This window comes from Wickerhamomyces ciferrii, contig 00001 (genome assembly GCF_000313485.1).
Source record: "Wickerhamomyces ciferrii WGS project CAIF00000000 data, strain NRRL Y-1031 F-60-10, contig 00001, whole genome shotgun sequence".
Classification (NCBI taxonomy): Eukaryota; Fungi; Ascomycota; class Saccharomycetes; order Phaffomycetales; family Wickerhamomycetaceae; genus Hansenula; species Hansenula ciferrii.
In genome coordinates this window covers 92,954-117,093 of record NW_011887739.1, presented here as the reverse complement: position 1 = coordinate 117,093, position 24,140 = coordinate 92,954, and the positions used below count along the sequence as shown (strand labels likewise).

At 28.3% G+C, this 24,140-nt stretch overlaps 12 protein-coding genes across 12 annotated transcripts; 6 read left to right on the top strand and 6 right to left on the bottom strand.

The window, feature by feature from the left end:
* Nucleotides 1-62: 62 nt before the first annotated feature.
* On the bottom strand, nucleotides 63-1,317 carry ATS1 (Ats1p; the record flags this gene model as incomplete). Its single annotated transcript, XM_011279280.1, has 2 exons — nucleotides 63-1,126; nucleotides 1,269-1,317. 2 exons carry the CDS (start codon nucleotides 1,315-1,317, stop codon nucleotides 63-65), a joined length of 1,113 nt encoding a protein of 370 aa, XP_011277582.1.
* Nucleotides 1,318-1,496: 179 nt separating this feature from the next.
* On the top strand, nucleotides 1,497-4,667 carry FUN30 (DNA-dependent ATPase FUN30; the record flags this gene model as incomplete). The annotated part of the gene is made up of 1 exon (XM_011279279.1): nucleotides 1,497-4,667. One exon carries the CDS (start codon nucleotides 1,497-1,499, stop codon nucleotides 4,665-4,667), a length of 3,171 nt encoding a protein of 1,056 aa, XP_011277581.1.
* Nucleotides 4,668-4,879: 212 nt separating this feature from the next.
* On the bottom strand, nucleotides 4,880-6,049 carry BN7_54 (TauD/TfdA dioxygenase family protein; the record flags this gene model as incomplete). The annotated part of the gene is made up of 1 exon (XM_011279278.1): nucleotides 4,880-6,049. One exon carries the CDS (start codon nucleotides 6,047-6,049, stop codon nucleotides 4,880-4,882), a length of 1,170 nt encoding a protein of 389 aa, XP_011277580.1.
* A 1,400-nt stretch (nucleotides 6,050-7,449) lies between these two features.
* On the top strand, nucleotides 7,450-8,169 carry BN7_53 (uncharacterized protein; the record flags this gene model as incomplete). The annotated part of the gene is made up of 1 exon (XM_011279277.1): nucleotides 7,450-8,169. The coding sequence occupies one exon, from the start codon at nucleotides 7,450-7,452 to the stop codon at nucleotides 8,167-8,169; it is 720 nt and encodes a 239-aa protein (XP_011277579.1).
* Nucleotides 8,170-8,200: 31 nt separating this feature from the next.
* GSH2 (glutathione synthase) lies at nucleotides 8,201-9,812 on the bottom strand (the record flags this gene model as incomplete). The annotated part of the gene is made up of 2 exons (XM_011279276.1): nucleotides 8,201-9,714; nucleotides 9,791-9,812. 2 exons carry the CDS (start codon nucleotides 9,810-9,812, stop codon nucleotides 8,201-8,203), a joined length of 1,536 nt encoding a protein of 511 aa, XP_011277578.1.
* Nucleotides 9,813-10,763: 951 nt separating this feature from the next.
* Nucleotides 10,764-12,497, top strand: BN7_51 (F-box protein; the record flags this gene model as incomplete). Its single annotated transcript, XM_011279275.1, has 1 exon — nucleotides 10,764-12,497. The coding sequence occupies one exon, from the start codon at nucleotides 10,764-10,766 to the stop codon at nucleotides 12,495-12,497; it is 1,734 nt and encodes a 577-aa protein (XP_011277577.1).
* Nucleotides 12,498-12,505: 8 nt separating this feature from the next.
* On the bottom strand, nucleotides 12,506-13,876 carry TGL1 (sterol esterase; the record flags this gene model as incomplete). Its single annotated transcript, XM_011279274.1, has 1 exon — nucleotides 12,506-13,876. One exon carries the CDS (start codon nucleotides 13,874-13,876, stop codon nucleotides 12,506-12,508), a length of 1,371 nt encoding a protein of 456 aa, XP_011277576.1.
* An 874-nt stretch (nucleotides 13,877-14,750) lies between these two features.
* On the top strand, nucleotides 14,751-15,275 carry SDH3 (succinate dehydrogenase cytochrome b subunit SDH3; the record flags this gene model as incomplete). Its single annotated transcript, XM_011279273.1, has 1 exon — nucleotides 14,751-15,275. One exon carries the CDS (start codon nucleotides 14,751-14,753, stop codon nucleotides 15,273-15,275), a length of 525 nt encoding a protein of 174 aa, XP_011277575.1.
* Nucleotides 15,276-15,411: 136 nt separating this feature from the next.
* On the bottom strand, nucleotides 15,412-17,046 carry BN7_48 (Elongation factor G 2; the record flags this gene model as incomplete). Its single annotated transcript, XM_011279272.1, has 1 exon — nucleotides 15,412-17,046. The coding sequence occupies one exon, from the start codon at nucleotides 17,044-17,046 to the stop codon at nucleotides 15,412-15,414; it is 1,635 nt and encodes a 544-aa protein (XP_011277574.1).
* A 3,983-nt stretch (nucleotides 17,047-21,029) lies between these two features.
* On the top strand, nucleotides 21,030-21,362 carry MRPL31 (mitochondrial 54S ribosomal protein mL60; the record flags this gene model as incomplete). The annotated part of the gene is made up of 1 exon (XM_011279271.1): nucleotides 21,030-21,362. One exon carries the CDS (start codon nucleotides 21,030-21,032, stop codon nucleotides 21,360-21,362), a length of 333 nt encoding a protein of 110 aa, XP_011277573.1.
* Nucleotides 21,363-21,850: 488 nt separating this feature from the next.
* On the bottom strand, nucleotides 21,851-22,438 carry SPC24 (kinetochore-associated Ndc80 complex subunit SPC24; the record flags this gene model as incomplete). The annotated part of the gene is made up of 1 exon (XM_011279270.1): nucleotides 21,851-22,438. One exon carries the CDS (start codon nucleotides 22,436-22,438, stop codon nucleotides 21,851-21,853), a length of 588 nt encoding a protein of 195 aa, XP_011277572.1.
* Nucleotides 22,439-23,441: 1,003 nt separating this feature from the next.
* Nucleotides 23,442-23,762, top strand: BN7_45 (uncharacterized protein; the record flags this gene model as incomplete). The annotated part of the gene is made up of 1 exon (XM_011279269.1): nucleotides 23,442-23,762. One exon carries the CDS (start codon nucleotides 23,442-23,444, stop codon nucleotides 23,760-23,762), a length of 321 nt encoding a protein of 106 aa, XP_011277571.1.
* Nucleotides 23,763-24,140: the final 378 nt, after the last annotated feature.

Below are 24,140 nucleotides of genomic sequence, written 5' to 3'. Positions count from 1 at the left end.
AGTATTTTATAGTTTTATTTTTGTTCGTTTATACACATTATTCATTAAAATAGACTGTTTCATCATTCGTTAGATTGTGTAATCACCCACGTTGTAGCACATCCACCATTAATTCCAATGATTGATTCATTCAATGGAAATTTATGGATCTCATTAATATAGTCAAAAGTGACAGAGTCAGTCTTATTGATCCCACAATTACCATGTTCACCCCAACCCCATGATTTAATTGATTGACCAATTTGAAGTATTGTATGTTCACTACCAACTTCAAACAAATCATATTTTACATAATCACCTAATTTTGTTAATTGACCATGACTATCGTTACCAATTGATAAAATTTGACCATTCGATTTGATGAAATGAACTGAAGACCACATCGCTTTGAAATCTATCCACTCATTGGGTATTTGAGATGTAATACTAAACTTATCTTTACCCAAGATTTCAATATTTTGGTCTAATCCACCCAATACTGTGAAATCTCTTCCAATTTCAATATTCATCACTTCAAAACCAGTTTCAATTTGACGTGGTGTCCAAAGTTTGGAAATGGCAGGCTGTCCTAATTTCCCACTTCTTCCATTACCCCAACCAAATACTTGACCGTTCTCAAGTAGTATCACTGTATGATCAAGGCAAGATTTGATCTTTTTGGTTTCAGAATTGAATGAATGATCTATTTTCTTTAGTATTGTAGATTTACTGGCTTTTTCACCTTGACCAAGTTCCCCTTTCAAGCCAAAACCAGAAGAATAAACTTCTTGTGATTCATTAACAAATACTGAAAATTCATAACCAGCACTGCAATCAACCCATGGAACACCACCAATACGAGGTACTTGGGTAAACCTTACCACATTATCACCTTCAGAATCACTCTCTAATACAATACCACATTGGCCATGTGTATTATCACCAGCAGAGAACAAATCACCATTCTCCAGTAAAATCAGCGTATGATTCCCACCACAAACCACCTTCACCGGCCTAAATGTGGTCTCAAACACCCGTTCGAGCTGGTTCAAATCTTCATCAGTACCGTTCCCTAGCTGGTATCTCCCATTGGATCCACACGAGTACACATAAAACATTTCATCGGTCCTCCTCCCTTTAATTAAGTCTAAAATGTGTCAAACTTCACCAAATCTTCAATCTAAGAATCTCGCACTCAATTTTATTTTCGCACTCAAAAAAAGAAAATTGACGTACACGCAAAAAAAAAAATATATGAAATTAAAATTAAAAATTAAACAAAATATTACGCGCGCGCTCAAAATTTAAAGCTTTGTTTTGTTTCAATTTGGTAAACATTGCAGTGATTCAACAGGTTTATTGCTGGTGATTCCAAGATATCTGAGTTTATTACGAGGTAATTTGCTGCTATACTCTGTGTTATACTACTGTGCTGCTGAAATCGCTGGAAAGAACCATTAAAATCGAGCAAATATCGTCAAAAGTCGAGATATATACTGTGAATCAACATATAAAATATGGCCTTCGCTGATTGGGACCTTGAAGAGACACCAAAAAAACCAGTGGTACAGGTGCTAGACTCATCCCCATCCTCTGAACAGTCATCATCTGCTTCTGCTCCAAAGCCAACTTATAACCATACAAAATTGTTTGGTAATGTCAAACCTAAACCAATTCATAATGAAAATAGTGAAACAAATAGTGCATCAAATCTGAGAGAGAAATTCTCATTTAATGGATCAAATTTAATGAGTCAGAATAATACAAATACAGGCTCTGTTAGAGATATAGAGATTTTACAAAAATTGTTTCCAAGTATCAATGTTAATTTCATTAAAGCTGTCTATAAATCAAAAGGTAATAAAGATCTTAAATTAACTAAACAACATTTAACTACCGTCATAGAGAAAAGAAAACAAGAAGAAATTTTGAAAAAGGCAAATACACCAACACCTATCTCAGTCTCCGAAGAAAGTCCAAGATCTGAATCATCTGAACCAAAACATATTGAAGTTAGTTCATCACCAGTGGTCTCGCCGCAAAAAGCCGCCTCATCTAAAGTTGTTCTTAATAAGAAACAATCTATTCATCAAAAATATAGTACAACTTATAAGAAACCTGCTGAAGATGATGTAACAATACAAGAAGAAGCACCAGCTCCAAAGAAAAGACGTCTTGTTAGAGGTTCAAGAAATCATACTCCTATAAGTCTTGATGATGATAGTAATGATGAAAATGAAACTAAAGATGATGAATCTTCCAAAAAACCAACCCTTGCTTCAAATATTAGAGCTAAAATTGCAATGCCAAAATCTATTTCAGCTCCACCAAGACCCCCACAACAACCAACATCTAAAACGAAAAATAAAACTGTTGATTTAGATGATGAAGAAGCTGAAGAAGAGGTTCTTAATGATGATTTCAGTGATTCTGATGTTGAGGAAGAGGACTCTGCTGTTGTGACATCATCTATTGACGATTATTATAACCAAAAAACTTTAGAATTTATGAATTCCGCTGAAGATCGTGATATTGTTGATGTTACACAATGTACATTTGAAATTGCTGCAAATATTGTTAAGAAAAGACCTTTTAGATCAATTAATCAATTTGAAGCTTTAAATTTCAGAGATGAAGAAGTTAAAAGAAGAAATAAAACTGATGGTGAAACTGTGAGTACTAAAGCTAATTTAGTATTGAGAGGTTATGCAGCTGTTGATAGTTTGGTCAAACAATGTAACAAATATAGTGATACCATTTCAAATGAAATTGGGAAATGGGGTGTTAAAGTTCATGGTGTTAACGATGAATTAGAAGTTGTTGATGTTAATATTGAAGATAGTGATGAAGAAGATGATGGATTTTTAAAATCAAAATCAAAATCAAAGCGTAATGGTTATTTCAAAGAAAAACCAAAATATTTATCTGATGAAGTTGAATTGAAAAGTTATCAACAAGTTGGTATTAATTGGTTAAATCTTTTATATAAAAATAAATTAAGTTGTATTTTGGCTGATGAAATGGGGTTAGGTAAAACTTGTCAAGTTATTGCATTTTTATCATATTTAAAACAAACTGGTGTTAATGGACCACATTTAGTTGTTGTACCATCTTCAACTTTAGAAAATTGGATGAGAGAATTTCGTAAATTTGCCCCATCATTTGTTGTTGAACCTTATTATGGATCACAATTAGAAAGAGAAGATATGAGAGAAGTGTTAACAAGTAGATTAGATGAAATTGATGTTATTGTTACAACTTATAACTTGGCCACTGGTAATAAAGATGATGCAAGTTTTTTAAAATATGCTGGGTTTAATGCAATTGTTTATGATGAAGGTCATATGTTGAAAAATAGTGCATCTGATAGATTCCAAAAATTAATGAAAATACGAGCAAAATTTAGATTATTACTTACTGGTACACCATTACAAAATAATTTAAGAGAATTAATGTCATTATTAGAATTTATTTTACCATCAATATTCGTTTCTAAAAAAGAAGATTTAAAATATGTTTTCAGTCAAAAGGCAAGAACATATGATAATAAACCAGGTTATAATCCATTATTATCAGAAAGAGCAATTTCTAAAGCCAAAAAAATGATGGCACCTTTCATTTTAAGAAGAAGAAAGGATCAAGTTTTAAAACATTTACCACCAAAAGTTAATGAAATTGAAAAATGTGAAATGGTTGAAGCTCAAAAAATTGTTTATCAAAGAGAAATTCAACGTGGTATTGAAATGAAACAACACAAGACTAAAGTTTCAAATATCTTAATGGGTTTAAGAAAAGCTGCTATTCATCCATTACTTTTCAGAAGACTTTATACAGATGATAAAATTAAACAAATGTCAAAAGAAATTATGAAAGAATCAGTTTATGCAGATGCAAATCAACAATATATTTATGAAGATATGGAAGTTATGACTGATTTTGAATTAACAAAATTATGTGAAAATTTTTCAAGTATACAAAAACATCAAGTTAAACCTGAAGAATATTTAAATTCTGGTAAAGTTAAACAATTAGGTAAAATTTTACCTGAAATTATTGCTAAAGATGGGAAAATTTTAATTTTTTCATTATTTACTCAAGTTTTGGATATTTTGGAAAGAGTATTATCAGAATGGTCTATAAAATTTTTAAGACTTGATGGTGGTACATCAGTTGAAATTAGACAAGATATTATTGATAAATTTTATGAAGAAAAGACAATTCCTGTATTTTTATTATCAACAAAAGCAGGTGGGTTTGGTATCAATTTGGTTTGTGCAAATACAGTTATTATCTTTGATCAAAGTTTTAATCCTCATGATGATAAACAAGCTGAAGATCGTGCACATCGTGTTGGTCAATTAAATCCAGTTAAAGTTATAAGATTAATTAGTGAGAATAGTATTGAAGAAAATATGTATCAATTAGCATTGAATAAATTAGAATTAGATAAAACTATGAGTGGTGAACAAATTGAAAGTAAAGCTGTTTCATATATTGAACAAATGATTTTTGAAGATAAAGATGACTTAAAAGATAAGATTAAAGATGGAAATCATAATAATAAAGAAATTAATGATGAATTAAAACCAAAAGTGGAGGAGATAAAATCTGAAGATAAGGATTCAAATGATACCAATGGGGTTAAGAAAGAAGCCAATTCAAATGAAGAAGTTGTCGAAATTGATTAAAAAGATCTCATAGATTCATAATGATAATAATATAGATATGTAAACTAGTTTTCAAGTCTTGTAATCTACATTATTTTTCAATTTTTTATAAACGTAAACCAGTACATTATATTTTTCAACTTTTATACAAAAAAAAATTGTAAATCAAACCTCATTAAAACCATTAAAAATAACCATAAATATACAATATATAATTCCAAAGACTTTATAATCTATTGAGGACGTTCAGCCATTGGAGTAATTCTATAACAATGACGAACTTCACCAGAGTTCCAATCAAAAGTTGCAGAATGTAACAAACGACGATTATCCCAAACAACAACTGAACCAGGTTCCCATCTTGCTCTAACTTGTAAATCAACAGAATGGTCAAGGAAATCAGTTAATAAGTTTAAAATTGCATCACTTTCTTCTTGTTTTAATCCAATAATTTGTCTAATGAATGCTCTACCTGCAAATAATGATTTCTTTTTGGTGACTGGATGGGTACGAACCAATGGATGAATAGAAGCTGAAGGTGGTCTTCTTTCAATACCACCTGAAGCATTAGATTGAGCTGCTTGTTCATATGAAGAATGAACACATTTTAAATCAGCAATCATTTCTTTAAATTTTGGTGATAATCTATTATAAGCTTCTTCAGTATCAGAAAATAAAGTATCACCACCAGATTCTGGACCTTGTAACATTGCAAAGAAAGTAGTACCAGGTGGATTTTTTTCATAAGTAACATCTGAATGCCATCCCTTTGTATGTAATCTATTACCAAAGACTTTTTGATATTCATTTGGATCTTTACGACGATAAGTTATATGAAATTCTGGATAATCTAATGGAGCACCTGAAGATGGATGAATATGTAAAGGACCAAAATGTTCACCAAATTTCTTATTAAATTCAAGACCTTTATCTTTTAGATCTTGATTTCTGAAAACAACAACACCTCTTTGAGCAACATAAAGAGCTAAATCATCTTTACCTTTAGAATCTAATTGAGATAATTGAACACCTTCAACTTCAGTACCTAATCTTGGTGATAAATTTTTAAATTTGATTGAATCTTTTGCAGATGGTGGGAATAAATTTTTAAATTCTGGATCAGCATAATGACCTCTATCAACAAAATCCTTGTTAAAATCTTCAGGATAAGGATCCAATTTTTGTTTTGGATCCCAAGTTGGTAACCATTCTTTATAATCAACATATTGTTGATCTTTTTCACCAACAGTTAAAATACCAGTTTTTGGATCAACAGAGTCTTGGTCTTTACGATAATGAATATCTAAATTTGTATAACCAGAGTCTTTTGCTTGTGGAGTTGGAACTGGAGCTGGTTCAGCCTTAGCTGTGATGGTAGCAGTGGTAGTAGCAGATGGAGCCATGATATACTATAATATAATATAATAGATCTTGAAATAATCTGATGAATCTATGATAAACTTTCCGGAAAAGAATGAAAGAAAGGGAATTTCATACCTCTTTTATACTTTTATAACCAAACATCACCATCAGTACTCCGTCAAACGTTTCCATGTCATTTTTTTCAACTCAGCTATTCATTAGCCATCATATTTTCCTAATCAAGATACAGTTGATGATAAATTAAGACACCACAGTTTCTCAAGTGCTGAACCACGAACCACAGTCAATTTCCTTATCGAGTCCACCAGCCGCAACCCTGGGTCCTAGATTCCCATCAGGTACCTAGTTATCCTTATCAGCCACACCGTACTATCACCACTTAGTCCTACCAGTTCTTAGACATTTCATTACCTTCACAACTTTTGAGTTTTCTGATAACTGATAACAACTGGAAATGACTTTCAGCACGTATAAAAGTATTAAAAATCGCTAATAATCTGGAGATTTCGCAGAGTGTGTGTCCCCTACTTATTTTTAATTGTGGCTTTTAATTCTGTATAAACATTTCAATTTCAATTGTGTGATTTTAAAATATAACGAGTGATGAGAAGCTGATTATAATTTGTCAGATGACATTTGGTGCTGGTGAGTGGCTAGTAATGGGTGTTTTCTTGTGCTTGGTTTTGCTCGTGCTCTCGGTTTACTAGGACTGGCCAATTACGTTGCTTTGCGAACCGAGTTGTGCAATTAGTATACAAGTATGATTTTGTACTGATAGAGGGTTGATGGAGATCTAAACCTAACTAGCCATAAACGCTATGATTGCTTGTAATATTCATCAACTTCTGGGCTTGTAAGTTGTAACGCGTGGTACGTTGAAGGCTCGAGAGAGGGGGGGGGGTTGGTTTTTGTGGCTAGAAATTATCATATCATATTTCATCAGATCTCATCATATTTGTGTCTTTGTGATTTCAAGGATTTTTGTATACAGTTATACGTGAGACAAGTATATTGCACTGATATAGAGATATCAGAGGGTATACCGTTGAGTAAGAGATTAATAGGCTGGTACAATGACAGTTGATCCTTTTGTTAGTCAATTGGGATGGCTTGAATGTTCTACAATGGCATTGAGCGTATGCTTTTATACCCATTATTTGTAATATCAATCAAATGTATATTTGACCAAAAGAGCTAACAATTATATTCATTCCAGGGAATTGTTTATTTCATAAAACATCCAAGTTTATGGTCATTCTTCTTATCAATAATCATTCCACATGCAATCATAAGTTCAATTGTATTCTTATTTATGTTTTCCACAGTTTGGGTTCTTTATTTAACAATTTCAGTTGTTTTTGCACCACTGAATCCAATGGGTCCATGGTTTGCTTGGGTTAATTTTTTACATCAAGTTGATATGGTTTCACAAATTGCTTCAGATCAATTATTATATCAAACTCCTCAACAATTATTATTTGATGCTGTTTTATCTAAAAGAGGATTTGATGATGTTGTGGTTAGAGGTAAATTATTTAGATCTGTTAAAGTTCCATTATTAACTCAAATTGAAAGATGGTTATTAGATCTACCACATAATTCAATTGAATATCCATTATGGATGATTAGTGCTCTGTTATCAATTATTTTCACATTTGTTCCACTTGTTGGTCCAATTGTCTTAGTTTTCGTTAATGCTCCAAATAGAGGTTATAATTTCCATAGTAGATATTATGAATTGAAAGGAATTGATACAAGACAAAGACTTGGTTTTTATTCATCAAGAAGATTAGAATATTTTACCTTTGGTATAATGACTGGTGTTTTACAACAAATTCCATTTATTTCAACTTTTTTCGTCTTTACAAGTGTTACAGGTGCTGCTTTATGGGCTGCTGAATTCGAAAATCAATTTGCTAAAAGAAGACAAGGATTAGGATTGAATGATGTCAAGTATAATCAAAGAAGAGATGCTATAATAATGGGTCCTTTTTTCGAATTTGCTTCGCGTGGTGGGCTTCCGTCATTAGATGAAGAAGCTGAAAGACGTATAGCTGCTGGTGAACTGTATAGAAGTATAATTGCATTTGGACAACCAGCGGCAATACCTGTGGGTACAACTACTAGTGCCATGCACTAAAAAGTTCAAGGCTCAACTTTTTTATTTAAAGCTAATTTAATACAACACTATCAACACAACCAAATCCAGCTGCAACACCACCTTCATTTGATGATTCAAATTTTGATCTTAATAACCAACCTGCATCATTATTTGATAATATTTCTCCAGATTCTTGATTGAAAACAATTGTACCAAATCTACCTAATTCACTAATAATTGGTTCATTATAAATTTCACCATCTCTAAGGATTTTATTTTGATAATGTTGAGGATGAATTAATTCCATTAATATATAACCTGCCCAATCTTTTTCAGGTATTGATTTTAAGAAATTTGGAATATCTTGTTTGTATATATTATTACCACCACCTTCTCTTTGTGGTTTTAAAACAAAATTATCTGGTGTTTCTAATGCAAGTTTTTTAGCATCTAAACCTTTTGGTGAATTATCTAATGGATAAATTGCAACGAATGTATCTAATAATTGACTAAAATTATTTTCAGTTTCAGGATTTTTTGTAATAAATTTTGAAATTATTTCTTCATCTGTTAAAATTTGTTGAATTTTTTTAGCACCTGCTAATTGAGTTAATAAAGTTGGAGCTTTAATAGCTTTTGAAGTTTCCAAAATTAATCTATTATCCCAATCTTTTTGACTATTAAAATCAGTTGGTGCATAACCAGATCTAAAATAAACAACTGAAACTTCATCATTTGTTGACTTTATAAATAATTTTTTCGAATTCGGTTCAATAAATGTTTTAGATTCAATTTCTGATAATGTAAGCCTTATTGATTTTATACCATGATTTGATAATAATGCAAATTCTAATAATCTTTGATCAAATACATTTCTTTCACGATCTTGTACAACAACTAAAACTATTGTTCCAGTGGATTTTTTTTGATTATTATAATAATAATCACCATCTGCAAGACCATCACTTAATTTTTTAATTGAATCTGAGATTGGTAAATCTTCAGTCTTGTAAAATTTTGAAGAATCTTCATCTAAACTATAATCACCATGATTATTTAAATAATTGTGTAATTCACCAACTTTTTCAGATAATCCACCAAATGAAACACTAACAGTATTGAATTCAATTTGTTTAATTTGTGGTTTTTTCCCCTCAATTTCATTAACCATATAATCTGATCTGAAAATCCCAAGGGATAAAGGTTGAACAATACCTTGATTTTTAGCTTTTATATAAGTTTCCCATAATTTACCTGTAAAATCTGAATCAAATTGTGCTAATTCATCAATAATACCAAATAAGAATTTTTCATCACTAGCGACTTTAGCATATAGTTCATTAAATAACAATTGAACATCTTTTGCGTCTTGAAATGCAACTTTTGGGAATGGAGTTGGATAAAGAGTTGTTGGAGCGCTAACTGGTTGATAAGATTTAAAATTTGGTGGATAGATTACCAATCCATTGGCCAAGGACCATTGAAGTAAGTTGTCCACAAGGGATTCTTCTTGTGACTTTTCTAATTGAGGAAATGCAGCAGTGACCATTGAGCAGTTTGTGATGTCGTTTTGGGATCTATAGTCTATTTTAGTTGTTGTTGAAGTTCAAAAGTTGAGATCAAAAATATTCAAAGATATTATAAATCCGCATCTCTATACCCGATTGAAAATCTGACGCCATAGTTAGTGATTGTGTGCGCGATTCTAATATCAATTGATAAAATCAAATCTTAAAACTTCATTAAAACTTCATTTGAATACATATTTTGGTCTCTATTTCTAGTACATAACAGATCGTTTACCTCCTCTGTTTGTATTTTTCAATTTTTACTCTCTATTCTGTGTGTTTTTCGGCAGTTTAAACGAGCTATATTTAAATTGGTATATGATCGGAAACATCATTCCAAACGTAAATTGTACACAACTCCACCATCAGAACATAGATTTCACTCTAAAAACTACTAATGATAGTCAAAAATAAGTTATTTTATCATCTAACTATGTTAAAAGTCCAAAAAAATAGCTTAAAGCAGCAAAAAAATACGGATGATTGTCTAAAGACAGTGCTTTGGACGAGTCCGGAGTCGAACCGGAGACCTCTCCCATGCTAAGGGAGCGCGCTACCAACTACGCCACACGCCCGTATTGATTGGTTTTGTAATCCGCTGAATAATTTTCATATGCTTTTTGCTGAGTCATTGCTTAGTCAGCTTTGATAAAATCTCGATAAACCTCTTAAAATTTAAACCTTATTTTACACCAAATTCCTTAAAACAATTTTAAGCACTTAGACACTCTTTCTGAGCTCAAAAGACAGTAATTTTATAATCATATTGTTGTTTTATTGTTGTATTAATGTTTTGACACAAAAATTTTGTTTACTTTTCAAAAAAACACATCTCGGAATTTTTCACCTGTGAAAAAAAAAATTATAACGTCTGTCAAAAATATCAGATCATATTTCGATAAAAATTTTATTCAGGAACCGTTAACTTGAAGTGACTAATCATTATAATCTTTACAAGTCCTCACAATATATTATACTTGATACTAAGATCAAAAAGGGGATTGATTCATAGACCACATAAAGACAACAACAAATTACATATACAAAATATAAAAAAGAAGAAAAATGACAATAAATGAAGATTCAGGATCTAGAAAAAGAAGAAACATAAGTAGAGGAGGAGGAATTTCAAGAGATATAGTTACCCAAAGACATCCTTTAAATGTCAAACCTTCAGGTAACGCATTAATTTATAATGATTCCAAACTTTTAGCGAAAAAAGCACATCAATTAGGTGATTTACATATATTTAATGATGAATTATTATTAGATCTCTTAGGATTTATTGATGATGAAAAAGATTTAAAAAATTTAAGTCATTGTTCTAAAGTTCTTTATGCATTTGTTTATGATGAACAATTATGGAGAAGTTTATATATGAAGAAAGCATTTAATGAATTGAAAATTTTCAAAACCAAAGCACCAATTTATCCATTAAATATATCAAAATGGAGAGGTTCATGGAGGAAAACAATGTTGGGATTAAATGAAGAGGCAAATTTACAATTAGAGGAGAATTTATTATGTTCAGATGTATTATTTAGACCTTATCAATGTTCACAAATTAATTATAAAGAATTATTCAAAGATTTAATATTTGAAGAAGAATTAAGTTGGAAATTGAAAGAAACTCAAAATAAAAAATATGGTATCAAGAGAATATCTGAAGATTTATTAACAAATGATTTATTTAATTCAAAACATTATTTAAAACCATTCATATTAACAACTGATAATAAAGAAAGATGGCCAACATGGACTTTAGATGAATTATGTAAAAGATTTGCAAATGTTCAATTTCGTCAAGAAGCAGTTACATGGCCATTAAATTTTTATTCACAATATTTTGCAAAAAATCAAGATGAATCACCATTATACCTTTTTGATTGTCAAAGTAAAGCTATTAAAGAATTATCAAATGAATATAAAGTTCCTAAAATATTTGAAAATGATTTATTTAAATTATTTAATACAGTAACATGTCGTCCTGATCATAGATGGTTAATTGCAGGACCTGAAAGATCAGGTTCAAAATTTCATTTAGATCCAAATTTTACAAGTGCTTGGAATGCAAATGTATCAGGTATGAAACTTTGGATAATGTTACCACCAAATATTAAACCTCCAGGTGTTGGAACTGATGAAGATGAAAGTGAAGTTACTTCACCTTTAGGAATTGCTGAATGGATTTTATCAGGTTTTTATAATGATAGTATTAAATTAGCACTTGATGGTAAATGTTTAATTGGTATAACTTTCCCTGGTGAATGTATTTTTGTACCAAGTGGTTGGTGGCATAGTGTTATTAATTTAGAAGATTCAATTGCTTTAACACAAAATTTTGTACCAACTGGTGTATTACCACAAGTTTTAAACTTTTTAAAAAATAAAAAAGATCAAATATCTGGTTTCCATCTTGATGATTTTATAAAATCATTGAAAACTTTCATTAAGGAAAATCCAAATATTGAATCCAGAGAAATTTTTGAAAAATTTTTAAATGATATTGCAAATAAAGAAATTGATCATGAAGATATTGGTGAATTATGTTCTGATGATTTAAATTTACCAATTTATGAATTTTTCATTGAATTAATTAAACAAGATGAAAATTATAATAAAATTTTACCAAATGCATTAGAAAAATTAAAACAAATTGAAATTGAAAAATTAAAAAATAAACCAAAAACCATAGTTCAAAGTAAAATTTGGGATGAATTAACCAAACAAGCTATAAAAACAAATAAAGAACCTGAATCTGCATTTTCATTTAATTTTGAAGAAAGTGATGATGAATAAATAATCTCTTAAAAACTTGAAACTTTTTCATTTTCTAAATCACCAACAATTTGATTTTTAATATCTAAAAATTTTAATATATGAGGATAAACTAATTCTTCAATATCATCACCCCAAATTAAATCTAAATGTTCATGTTCATCGATTCCAATAGCTTTTATATCATCTGTAGGTAATAATTTTAACATTTCATCAATATCAACTAAAGAATCTATTGTACCATATAATAATCTAATTGGAACTTTAATATTTGTTCTTGAAGGGAAATTTGGAGTTTTAAAAGGTTTTGAAAAAGTGTTTGTTATTGATAAATCTTCATCAAACATTTGAAAATTTGAATTTCTAATTATTTGAAACCAATGAACAATTGATTTAACAGAAGTTGGAGAATACAGATGTGAATAACTTGAAATTTTTTGATTAAAATTAATATTTTTAGATTTCCAATTAAATAAAATTTCATTTGATAAATCAATAATTTTAACAAATAATGGAGGATAAATTATTGATTCCCAAAAAGATGCAGTTGGTAATAAAGTTTTTTTACCAAAAATCAGATACATTATATTTGGTGAAGTTTTAATTAATGCATCAACAACTTTATGATGTAACCCTCTTGGAGTCATTGCAGGTGAAAGGGCAATAAATAATTTAATTTGTTTATTTAATAAAGGATTAATTGATAATGCAGCAAATGCTTGAGCAGAACCTTGACTGAATCCAATATAAGTTAATGATTTTTGATTTGTATAATTCAAGATATAATTAATTGAATCTGGAATATCATATATAGCAAATTCATCAATACTAAAGTCCCAAAATTTAATATCATTTGGTTTTAATCTAATATGTTTTGTTGAATATTTATTACCTCTATTATTACCAATAAAGACGTCAAACCCTAAATCATGTAATAAAAATGGTAAATTTTTATGTTTTTCAATATTTGTACACCAAATATCTGAACACATTAATAACCCATGATGAAGATAAACAATTGGAGCGCCTTGTTGTTTTGGTTTTATTCTATGAAGACAAAGTAGATAACCATCTCTTGTTTCCACTATATGATCATCAATTTCATAACCAAATATAGCACCAATATCTAATATAGATTCACAATTTTTAATTTGATTTCTTAATTTTAACATATCAATATATTCTTTTGTCTTGGGGATAGCTAAAATTTCTTGATCATTTGGTGAAAGGATAAAGAAAGTATAAAATTGATTTAATAAATTTGTAAATAAATGAATTATTGAATTTGGTAAACATTTTGTTATTATTGATATTATGAATTCAATATAAGCAAATAGAAAAGATATAATAACCAAAGGCCATTCTAATAGATTCAGTCTTCCCAAGAGCGGTATAGCCATGATTGAATGTGAGTATGAATGAAATGGATTTAAATGAAGCGCTTTGTCTAATGAACACTTATTATCAGGTCTTTTGTTGTTGATGTTTACAAGCAATCAAATATAAAAGATTATAAAATACCAGCCATATTTGCAAAATGGTGTCAAAATATGCTCGCGAATGAGAATTATGTGGGTGTGCTTAGCTAATCAAGAGAATAATAATTTATTTAATTTGTAAATTGATTGATTATTTTATTAGTTAGTATAGTAATTTTAAATGTAGTTAAAATGAACAAGCTATTAGCTATCTAATGGTGGTATTCATAGTGTATAATTCAGTGTTTGAAATTTAGACCTTTTTCAGTTCATCAATTTTATTAATCTCAATAATTTTAATTTTACTTTAAAATTGAAAGCAATGAAAATAGTCAAAAATTTTTTCTTAGAATTTAGACATAAAAAGTATATAGATATAAACTACAGGTCATTTACATCATAAATCATCAATTGTATCATACAAAAGATAATTATTAACTCATATAGTACTGTTTAATTAAATATGGTATAATTATTACCAATCACTTACATAATCAGAACAGCATCATTTACCCGCTCTTCCCGGCCATTTCTCATTGCTTCAAAGTTCACTGCGTTGCACACTGACATTCAACTTCCCTGTGATTGGCCATGTCCTTTCAGCTCATTTCCTCCGAGCTGCCTATTCTCCAGATTTTTACTACCAAAGATTCATTCGGTTCCGTTTAGTCACACTATTCTCATTCCGATTTTCAACGGGTTCAAACTTGATTAAAAGTATTGTGAAAAGTTGATTTTATTAGATCACTATTACCATCACTATTATCACCATCATCGTCATACAACACATACAAACATGCTATCTACAAGACTTGGATTAGGTTTATTAAAACCATCAAATAAATTCTTAACTTTAAAATCACAACAAATTATTTCAAAAAGATTTATTAATCAAGTAACAACAACTCATGAACGTGAACAAGAAATTTTAACTCAACAAAGAAAAAATAGACCTTCATCACCTCATTTAACTATTTATCAACCACAATTAACTTGGTATGTCTCTTCATTACATCGTGTTACTGGTGTCTTATTAGCTGGTGCTTTCTATGGTGTTACTGTTGCTTATGCCGCTGGTGATTTATTTAATTTAGGTATTGATTCAAATTCAATTGCTTCATATTTCCAATCTTTAAGTACTCCAACTCAATATGCTATTAAAGCAACTGCTGCTTTCCCATTCTTCTTACATGCTGCTAATGGTGTTAGACATTTAATATGGGATGCTGGTAAAGAATTAACTATGAAGGGTGTTTATAGAACTGGTTATTCTGTTTTAGCATTTACTGCAGTTATTGGTACTTTTTACACTTTTTTCTAAATCAAAGGGCATTATTTAATTCATATTTATAATTATATATAACAATTCATTCAATATTCGATAAACAATATAGTTGTAGTATACTACATTTTCTTCATTATCAATTTTCATTTATTTTCATTTCATTTTATATAATTCAAATCATTAAAAATTGATCATCTTCAAATTCATTCTTTATAAAAAAATTAACATCAAATTCATTATCATTATTTTTATTATATTCATTATATTCATTATTACTTAATTCATTATTATTATTAATATTATTATTAATACTATTATTATCATTATTATCTTTATTATTAAAATTATCAATATGTCCACTTTCTAAACAATAACAATTTTCATTCCCACATTCTTCACAAATATCAAATAATGATGTATTATTTGTTGTTGTTCTTGATAATCCATTACATTCCATTGGTATACTCATTGTACGATCTAATCCAATACTTTTAAATGGATTTGTTTGATTTTGAAAATTAGAATCTAAATGTTCAGGTTGTAATGACATTGATCTTTCTAATTTTATAAATTTGGGTTTTTTATGATGTAATTCATGTATTTCACTTAATTCATCATTAATAGTTCCTTGAACTTGTTGTTGTTGATTTGAAGTTGAAGTTATTATAGATTCTAAATTTGGTAAATTTGATGAAATTTCTGAATCTAAATTAAGTGAAATTGGACTTGGACTTTCTTCTTTTTTAATAAAAGGTAATGGGATTGGACTAAATTCATTTTTAATTTTAATTTCTTGTTTTGGTTTTGGTTTAATAGGTTGTTGATGTAATGTACTACTACTACCAGTAGTATTTTGTCCAATATTTTGTTGAACTTGAGAAGTTTGAGTTTGAGTTTGAGCTTGAGCAGCGGCGGCAGCAGCGGCGGCAGCTTGTTCCTTTTTTGTAGGTTTCTTCTTTCTATATTGACGTTTAGTTCTTTTAACTAAATGTTCTTGTTGAATTTTAGTTGGATCTATAGTACTTGGAGAAACTTCTCTTGAATTAAAATTACTTGGATTTATAGGAGTTGAAACTTCAGAATTTAAATTTGATAAAGAATCAAATTGTGATATTGGTTGATTATTTAATAAATTTGGTGAATTTATTTGAGATTTATTTAAATTTGAATTTGAATTTGTTTGTAATGATTCAATTTCTTGTTTTAATCTTGATATAATATTTTTTAATTTTTGATTCTCTTCAGTTGCATTATCTAATTGATTTTGTAAATTTAAATCACTTGTTGATTTAGAATCAGCTTCAATGTTTGATAAATCTGATTTAGATTTATAAAGATTTAATCCTGTTAAATTAGAACTTAATTTAGAAACATTTGATTGTGATTGACTTGATTTCATTGATATACTTGAAACACTTGAAGCGCCCTGTGTAACACCTTGTGTAACACTTTGTGAAACACTTCGTGAAGCATTTTGTTGATTCTTTTTTTGTTTTTCACTTGGTTTCCTACCAGCTTTTGGTCTTGGTGGTAATACCCATTGTTTTGAAGTTATAACACAAGGTAAACTTTGAGTATCAAGATTTGAATTATTTAAAGATTCATTTTTACTATTTAATGAAGTTATTGTACTTGAATCATTTGAAAATTGTCCATTATTACCTTGTTGTGGTTTTGGTGCTAAACTTATTGGAGTTGGTTTTGGAGCTAAGTTTATTGGAGCTGGTGCAATTGGATTAAAATGATTTTTATAACTTGTTGTTGAATGTGATTTAACTAATGGAATTGAATGATTTAAATGATTCATATTAATTAATAACTCTATGATTTTCCCTATTCCTTATATGTTTTTTTCCTATTTTATAATGTATAAATAATATAATTGTATAATAAAAAGCAAAATGTATGGATATAATATATGAAAATCTTGTAAATAAAACTTTAAATCATGTGAGCCATAAAACAAATAATTGAATGAATAAGTTTACCAATAATACTTTGAAGTAATATTGATACTATCTCTGTGTTTGGTTCTTCTTTAATCTTTGTTTTGATGTAAAAATTTTATGTCAAATTTTGAAAAACCTTCGAGAAATTTTTAAACTTATGCAACACTTTTTTCCTATAAAACTTGAAATTGAAAAGTATAAATTGTTGTAAACTCCAGAAGATTTTATAAAAGATATAAATTGTTAATAAATCTAATGGTATATCCCAAGCGTTGTAGTTTTAGTTTTTGTTTCCACTTTGTAATATGTTTTAATGTCACTTTTTGGATCTGACCGCGTATAGGGAATTTAGGATTCTTGAATCTTGAGCCAATCTTGAACCGTTAAAGATAATATAGACAAACGAAAGTTGTAAGAATAGATACGATATTTAATAAAACTGAACCTATTTCTTGTGAACTTATAAAAAAGATTTTTAATTAATTTAAATTGATGAGATTTCAAAATCTTATTATATTGTGAATTTATATTTCAAAGTTATTCATTTATTAAAAAATGTTCTTTTTACTCTTCTTTATATTAATTTGTAGTTTTGAACTTTTTTTTTTGCGTGGGTTTTACAAAAATTGTTTTTTGGCGTAAATTTGTTAGACGTTTGTTCCTTTTTCCGTTGAGAAACGGGATATGAATCAAGATTTAATAACTAAATATAAAGCAATTGATCAGATTTGATCAAGATTGAATTAGCAATGGTGTTAATAAGAAATGTTGTAACTTGTTGATATGTTTAATTGTTCAAAGCCAGGTTGAACGGGGTTATTACCATTTCTGATTCTTAAAAAAGGTTTAATATTGTTAAATTATATATGCCCCTCGATTCAAACTACAATTGAATGCCCCCCTAATCTCGTACTTAGTTTTCCTTTTGATGCTTTAATACCAGTAGTTTAAGTCGTTCAACATTGTACGTTGTGACTCTAGTCTTTAATAGTAATATGGTACCTCAATTCAGCCATATGATTAATGTTATATTACAAGCACAAGTACTCATTACACAACGGTTATAGGATTATTAAGTGTTTGATGTCTATTGGACGGAAGGGAGTCAAGGGACCTTGAATTAGATGGACACCGATCATAATTGATGATCGTTTTAAACCTTTAAACCTATTAGAATTTACTACCAGCGTTCGTCATTTCAATTCAAAAGCTTTCTTGGTGAAAGTAACTTTATTTTAACCGAGAACTACTTATATACATATGATCTGTATCAAGATTTCAAAAGTACATAATTTAAACCTGATTTACCTATTTTCCCCTTCTCTTATTGAACAGATTACAATACACATAGCCTTATGATCCACTACGTCTACATCTAACTGTTGTAATATCATGTTTAAATCTCATCTGTTATATCGGTTATCGTTTATTCTATTGTTTTGTATAATCTTGTTCATCCTGTTCATCCACTTGTCTAAACTCCAGAATGATGCTTTGGATCTTAAAGCCTTTAGCTTTGGCTCCTTGGCCTTTGGGAATCCTGCCTAACTTCCTTGAACCAGCTCTGCCCAAGTTTCTGCCCAAGTTTCTGCCTAGCTGGCTGCTTGTAATTTAGCAGACGCATCCCACGCATCCCACTGCACAAGAGATCCGGAGAAAATTGGAAAGGAAATTAAAACCAGAAAATTTAAACATTCCGAGGTTCCGATTCGTTTTTGATTAAATTCGCGGGTTCTTTAAATTTAAATCAAAACATAAACAAAAACAAAGATATAAGTAAATCTAGCTAATTAATAGGACACAAAAAATAATCATCATGAGACGTTCAACAATTGGTAAATCATCATCATCATTGAAACAAAGACAATTATCACATTTACATTCCCAATTAGCTCAATTAGAAGCTAATCTATCTGATTTTGATACATTAATTCAAACAACAACTTTTCAAGCTAATTTTATTAAAAAATTGGGTATAATGCATGGAAGTTTGTAAGTAATTAATCATTTTAAGAATTATTAAAGAGATATATGTACTAATATTATATGAATTATAGGCTGATTTCAAGTCAAAAAGTTTTTGAAGATGCAATAACTACTCAAGAAAATTTTGAAGAAAATTCAAATCAAAATGAAAGTGATGAATTAAATACAAGTTTTGATAATGAGAATGAAAATGAAAATGAGAATGAAAATGAACAATAAATTTTGAGCTTTGGATTGTTGGATATGATCTAAGGGTCTAATACTGGCTTAGAAGATTAGATTTAAATGGTAGTTTTATCAATAATAATAAAAAGAATGGGGTTCCTCACGTTTAAATATCAAAAATGGAATATAAGCTCGTGTTGTTCCTTATAAACTCATAAGTTCATGACAAAACTACCAAAACATTCTAAGAGGAAATGTAAAATTACTAACTTCTAAAAGTTGAGTTTAAATCATCATACAACAATTATAGAGATAGGTTTATATTAGATTGGATTCAAAGCAAGACGTAATGGGTTATAAAAGATATATAATAATATTTATACATTTCACAAAAGAAACAAAATTGCCATTTGAATCCATTTGAATCCATTGGGATATTATATTGGGAACAATCCAAAATCAAATAATATTTGGTATCATAATATTTTGATGATTATGTACAATACTTTACAAGATTATTCAATTATCTTTCTTTTGCACTATACTCATACTGTGCTGTCACTTGTGGTTTACTTGGTTCAATATATATCTTTTACAATCAATAATTAATTATACAATGACGTAGTTGTGATCTTAAAATTAGCCGCTGACAAAAATTTAGTTTAAAAATCGTGTTTGTGTAAATTATTTTTATATTTTTTAAAAGAAATCACTTGATCTGATTTTTTCTCTTTTCTTTAATTTATATATCATAAGTTATAAATCATAAGTTATAAACGGAATTTCAACACCATATCTGTTCTTTTCGATCTTTTCTGGTATTTTTTTGAAATAAAATTCATAGAAACTACACAGCTACCTGATTATTCACTTTTGAACCATTTAAATACCTGATCACTATAGCAGGTTGTCACTTGATTATTTCGAAAAACCAACTCTCTTCAAAGTTTGATTAACATTTAAAGATTTTGATAACTGTTTATATTAGTTCATAGTTGATAATCTTTTGAATGTATGACATTTTAATTGATATTTAAATAATTGATTCTTATGATCTTTCGTTTTATTTATCAATGTTTCATTAATTAGTTATGAATTTGTAGTTTTCTAATCAATTGTAAAATTATTAGCCGCTGTACCAAAACAATATAAAAAGAGTTCAAATTTCCCATTTTTACAAAAAATTAACAAGAATTTGAATGATAATATCCAGCAAATTAGTTTTGTCACATTTGATAACTTTAAATTTTTGAATATTATATCGATGAAATGGTAAATGAAATCGTAAATGTGTTTTCTTACAACAATGTTGTCTACTCCATTAGTGATCATTCTGTTAGGTGAATGATAAAATCCATTGATGATGATATTCAATTGTAATCAATAATTTGAGATATATTTGATCATATTTTTTTAAGAAGTTGATTCATTGACAATATTAATCAATAACCATATGATATTTGTGAATTTGAAAACAAACATAATCAAAATACACATTTATTTAACCATTTTTTTAAAATGAATTGTAGCGGTAAGTGGATCATAATTATCATCATGATTTATGTATATTTCATGATTTTCGCGAATGTTTAACTACGGGAAAAAAAAATGTTGATGAAAAAAAAAGCACCATATACAAAAGACATATAGTGTTAATATAGATCCATATACAACTCATCTTTATAACAATATGTTTGGTGCTTTTAGACAAACAACCGTTGCCTTTGGTGGTCTATTATGGAAAACTCCATATAAGATGTCTCAAACTCAAAAATTTAGACATAGAAAAAGACTTCAAGCAGTTGATAAAGTTATTGAAACTGTTTTCAATGGATTAAAAGCAATAGGTGAATCAAATCCAAAAGTTAATAATTTTTATTATAATTTCCCAAAAGAAAGTGAAATGACACCAAGAGATAAATATACTGTTTTTAGTAAGAAATCTAAAGGTTATAGAAAACCTGTTCATAAAGTTCCAAAATGGACTAAATTAAGTATGAGAGAAAATCCAAAATATTTTTAAGTTTTATGTGGTATAAAGTTGGTAATATATTGAATGAATCAAGGTTAATACAGAGCTATTGTGGTTTCATGAATGAAAATATTTAAAATATTTTAAAACATTGGTTATAAAATTGGTTCAATATTGATTCTTTGATTTCATTTCATTTAAATGGGGATATGATTAATATATGAATGTATATATAAAAAGTTGGTGTAAATAGTATATGATTTTTATGTTTTATTTAGAGAAATAATTTGATACATGTAGATAAAAGTGAAAACATATATGTTTTATTAAATTATACATTTATGATTCTGAGATATACTAATTTCTTATAGAGCGCGCTTGTGATATTTGTAATTTCAGGTTATAATATTAACTCTCCAATTGCTGATGGATCTGATTTGTTTTGATATCTTTTCTCTTCCTAGTCAAACCTTGAAACTATAGTATTCTTTAGACATTTAAAGTCTTTATCTTGATATATCTATTATATTATCAATTTTTTATTCAATTTTATCCCAAATATAATTTGATATAAAAAAATCACTTAATTTTTCATCACCAAAATTTAAATAATCATTAAAATTTTTTTCTTTATTATAAATAATTAATTCAGATTTTTCATTTGTTTTTATACCAAATTTTTCATAAATTGATAATTTTAATGTATTTTTATCCATTTCATCTAATTCATCAATTTTTTTTAAATTTTCTAAATTATTAATCTTGATATTTAATTCATTAAATTCATCTAATAATAAACTTAGTGAAGTTGATAAATCTTGTTTTTGAGTTGTTAATTCTCTTAAATTTTTATTTATTGATAATTCTTTTGATTGATTTTGTTTTATTGAAGATTTAATTTCTAATCTATTATTTGAATTTTCTAAAGAATTTAAATTTAAAGAATTTTGATTTAATTGATCACTTAGAAGTTTTAATTGATTTTGTTCAATTTTTAAAATTTCTTCACGTTCATTTATTAATATATTTAAATTTTCATTTATTCTATCAATAGTATCAAGATCTGTATCTATGTTGAAACCTTCTATTGTGTCTCTGATGAGTTCAGCTGGTGCTAAGTGTAACATATTTGATTGTATTGAGTTATTTGTTGATAGTGTTAATGGTGTATTTGTATTTGTTGATGTATTTGTTTATTTATGTTTATGTTTATTCGCGTAATGGATATGATGGTTTTCAGCCCTGATTAAAAGAAAAGAAAATTATCAATCAACTGATTTGAAGATTTAAACGAAGAACACATTTTAAATGGAATATAAATAAATAAAGATTAAGATTTAATTCATTAATTTAAAATCATAGAGATCATAAAGATCAGATACTCAAATACTCAACTAATCAAATACTTAAAATCAAGATACTTTTAATATGAATTCACATAGTGCTAAACTACCCGTATGGATGTTAACACCAACGGAAGAAAAAGAAGCACGTAAAAGATGGAAAGAATATGCATATAAAGAATGTGATGAATTTGTTCAAGATTTTGTTAAATGTTCAAAAGCTTCAGGATTTAAAGTATTATGGAAATGTCTTAATGAAAGAGATGAATTAAATAAATGTATGTCTGTATTACAAAAACCTGAAGAATTAGATAGACAACGTGAAATACTTATAAAAGAAAAAATTGAAAAATTAGAAAAAGAGAAGGAAAAGAAATAGGTAATGGTAATTGGGGATGGTATACTTGTAAATATTATTAATATGATGTAAATATTAGTTGCTTATATTATACTTTTATTACTAAGATGTAGTTGCACTAACCATAGATGACCATATGACCCAATTATGTCTAGACTCCAAAATCAAAACTCCAATATTTTATTACTAGTAGACTACTAGTATATTCTAGTATATAATGTATAATCTCACAGCCAATTGTAGTTGGGGTAAAGATAAGTTGCTTATCATATCAGTAATTAATTTGTAATTAATCTAGATCTAAGTCCCCACATAGATGTATATAGTAATACTAACCATCTGGAAAAGATATATAAATCGATGAATTTAACCAATTATGGATTGGGAACTTGTATCTCTTATTATATCTATTTAGTAACATACACCAAAATGTCTGGAATTTTTGATAAATATTTAAATATGATCAATGGATCAAAACATACACATGGACAAATGAATACTAAAACTAATGCTGGTTTACAAAGTTATTATATGAATTCAAAAGAACATTCATTACCTAAAAGAAGAGCATCATCAATGAGTTCAATGGATGGTGAAGAAGAGAGAAGATCAAGTTCAGTTTCTAGTCAAGGTGGATTAGATGGTGGTAATATGAATAGTAGTAATAATCCATTTCAAAATCCTGGATTGGTTGAGAATGAACAAGTTAAAAAGGTTTTGATGGAACCTAATAACAGGGTTAATTTTTGATTGGTGGTGATGATGGTTATGGTTATGGTTATTATGGTTTATAAATGCTGATTGTTGTTGTTTTATTGTTATAGTTAGTTATGGTTATGATTCTGGTTTAATATATGTTGAATGTTGAATGTTACCGGGGCGTAGTTTAGAGTGTAAGTGTGTAAGTAATATAATAGCCTCATACAACGCAATGGAATGGATTTAAATAGAACTTAATATGTAATTATAAAACATGGTATAATATCAGAATAACATAAAAGTAGAAATCTATTATATTAAAATCTACTAAATTATCAATTGTTTTATTTCTTAATTTTATCTTTATTGATCAGCTTCTTTTCTCAGTTGTTAAATTTGCCATCAGTTTCAAACTTCCGCCATTGAATT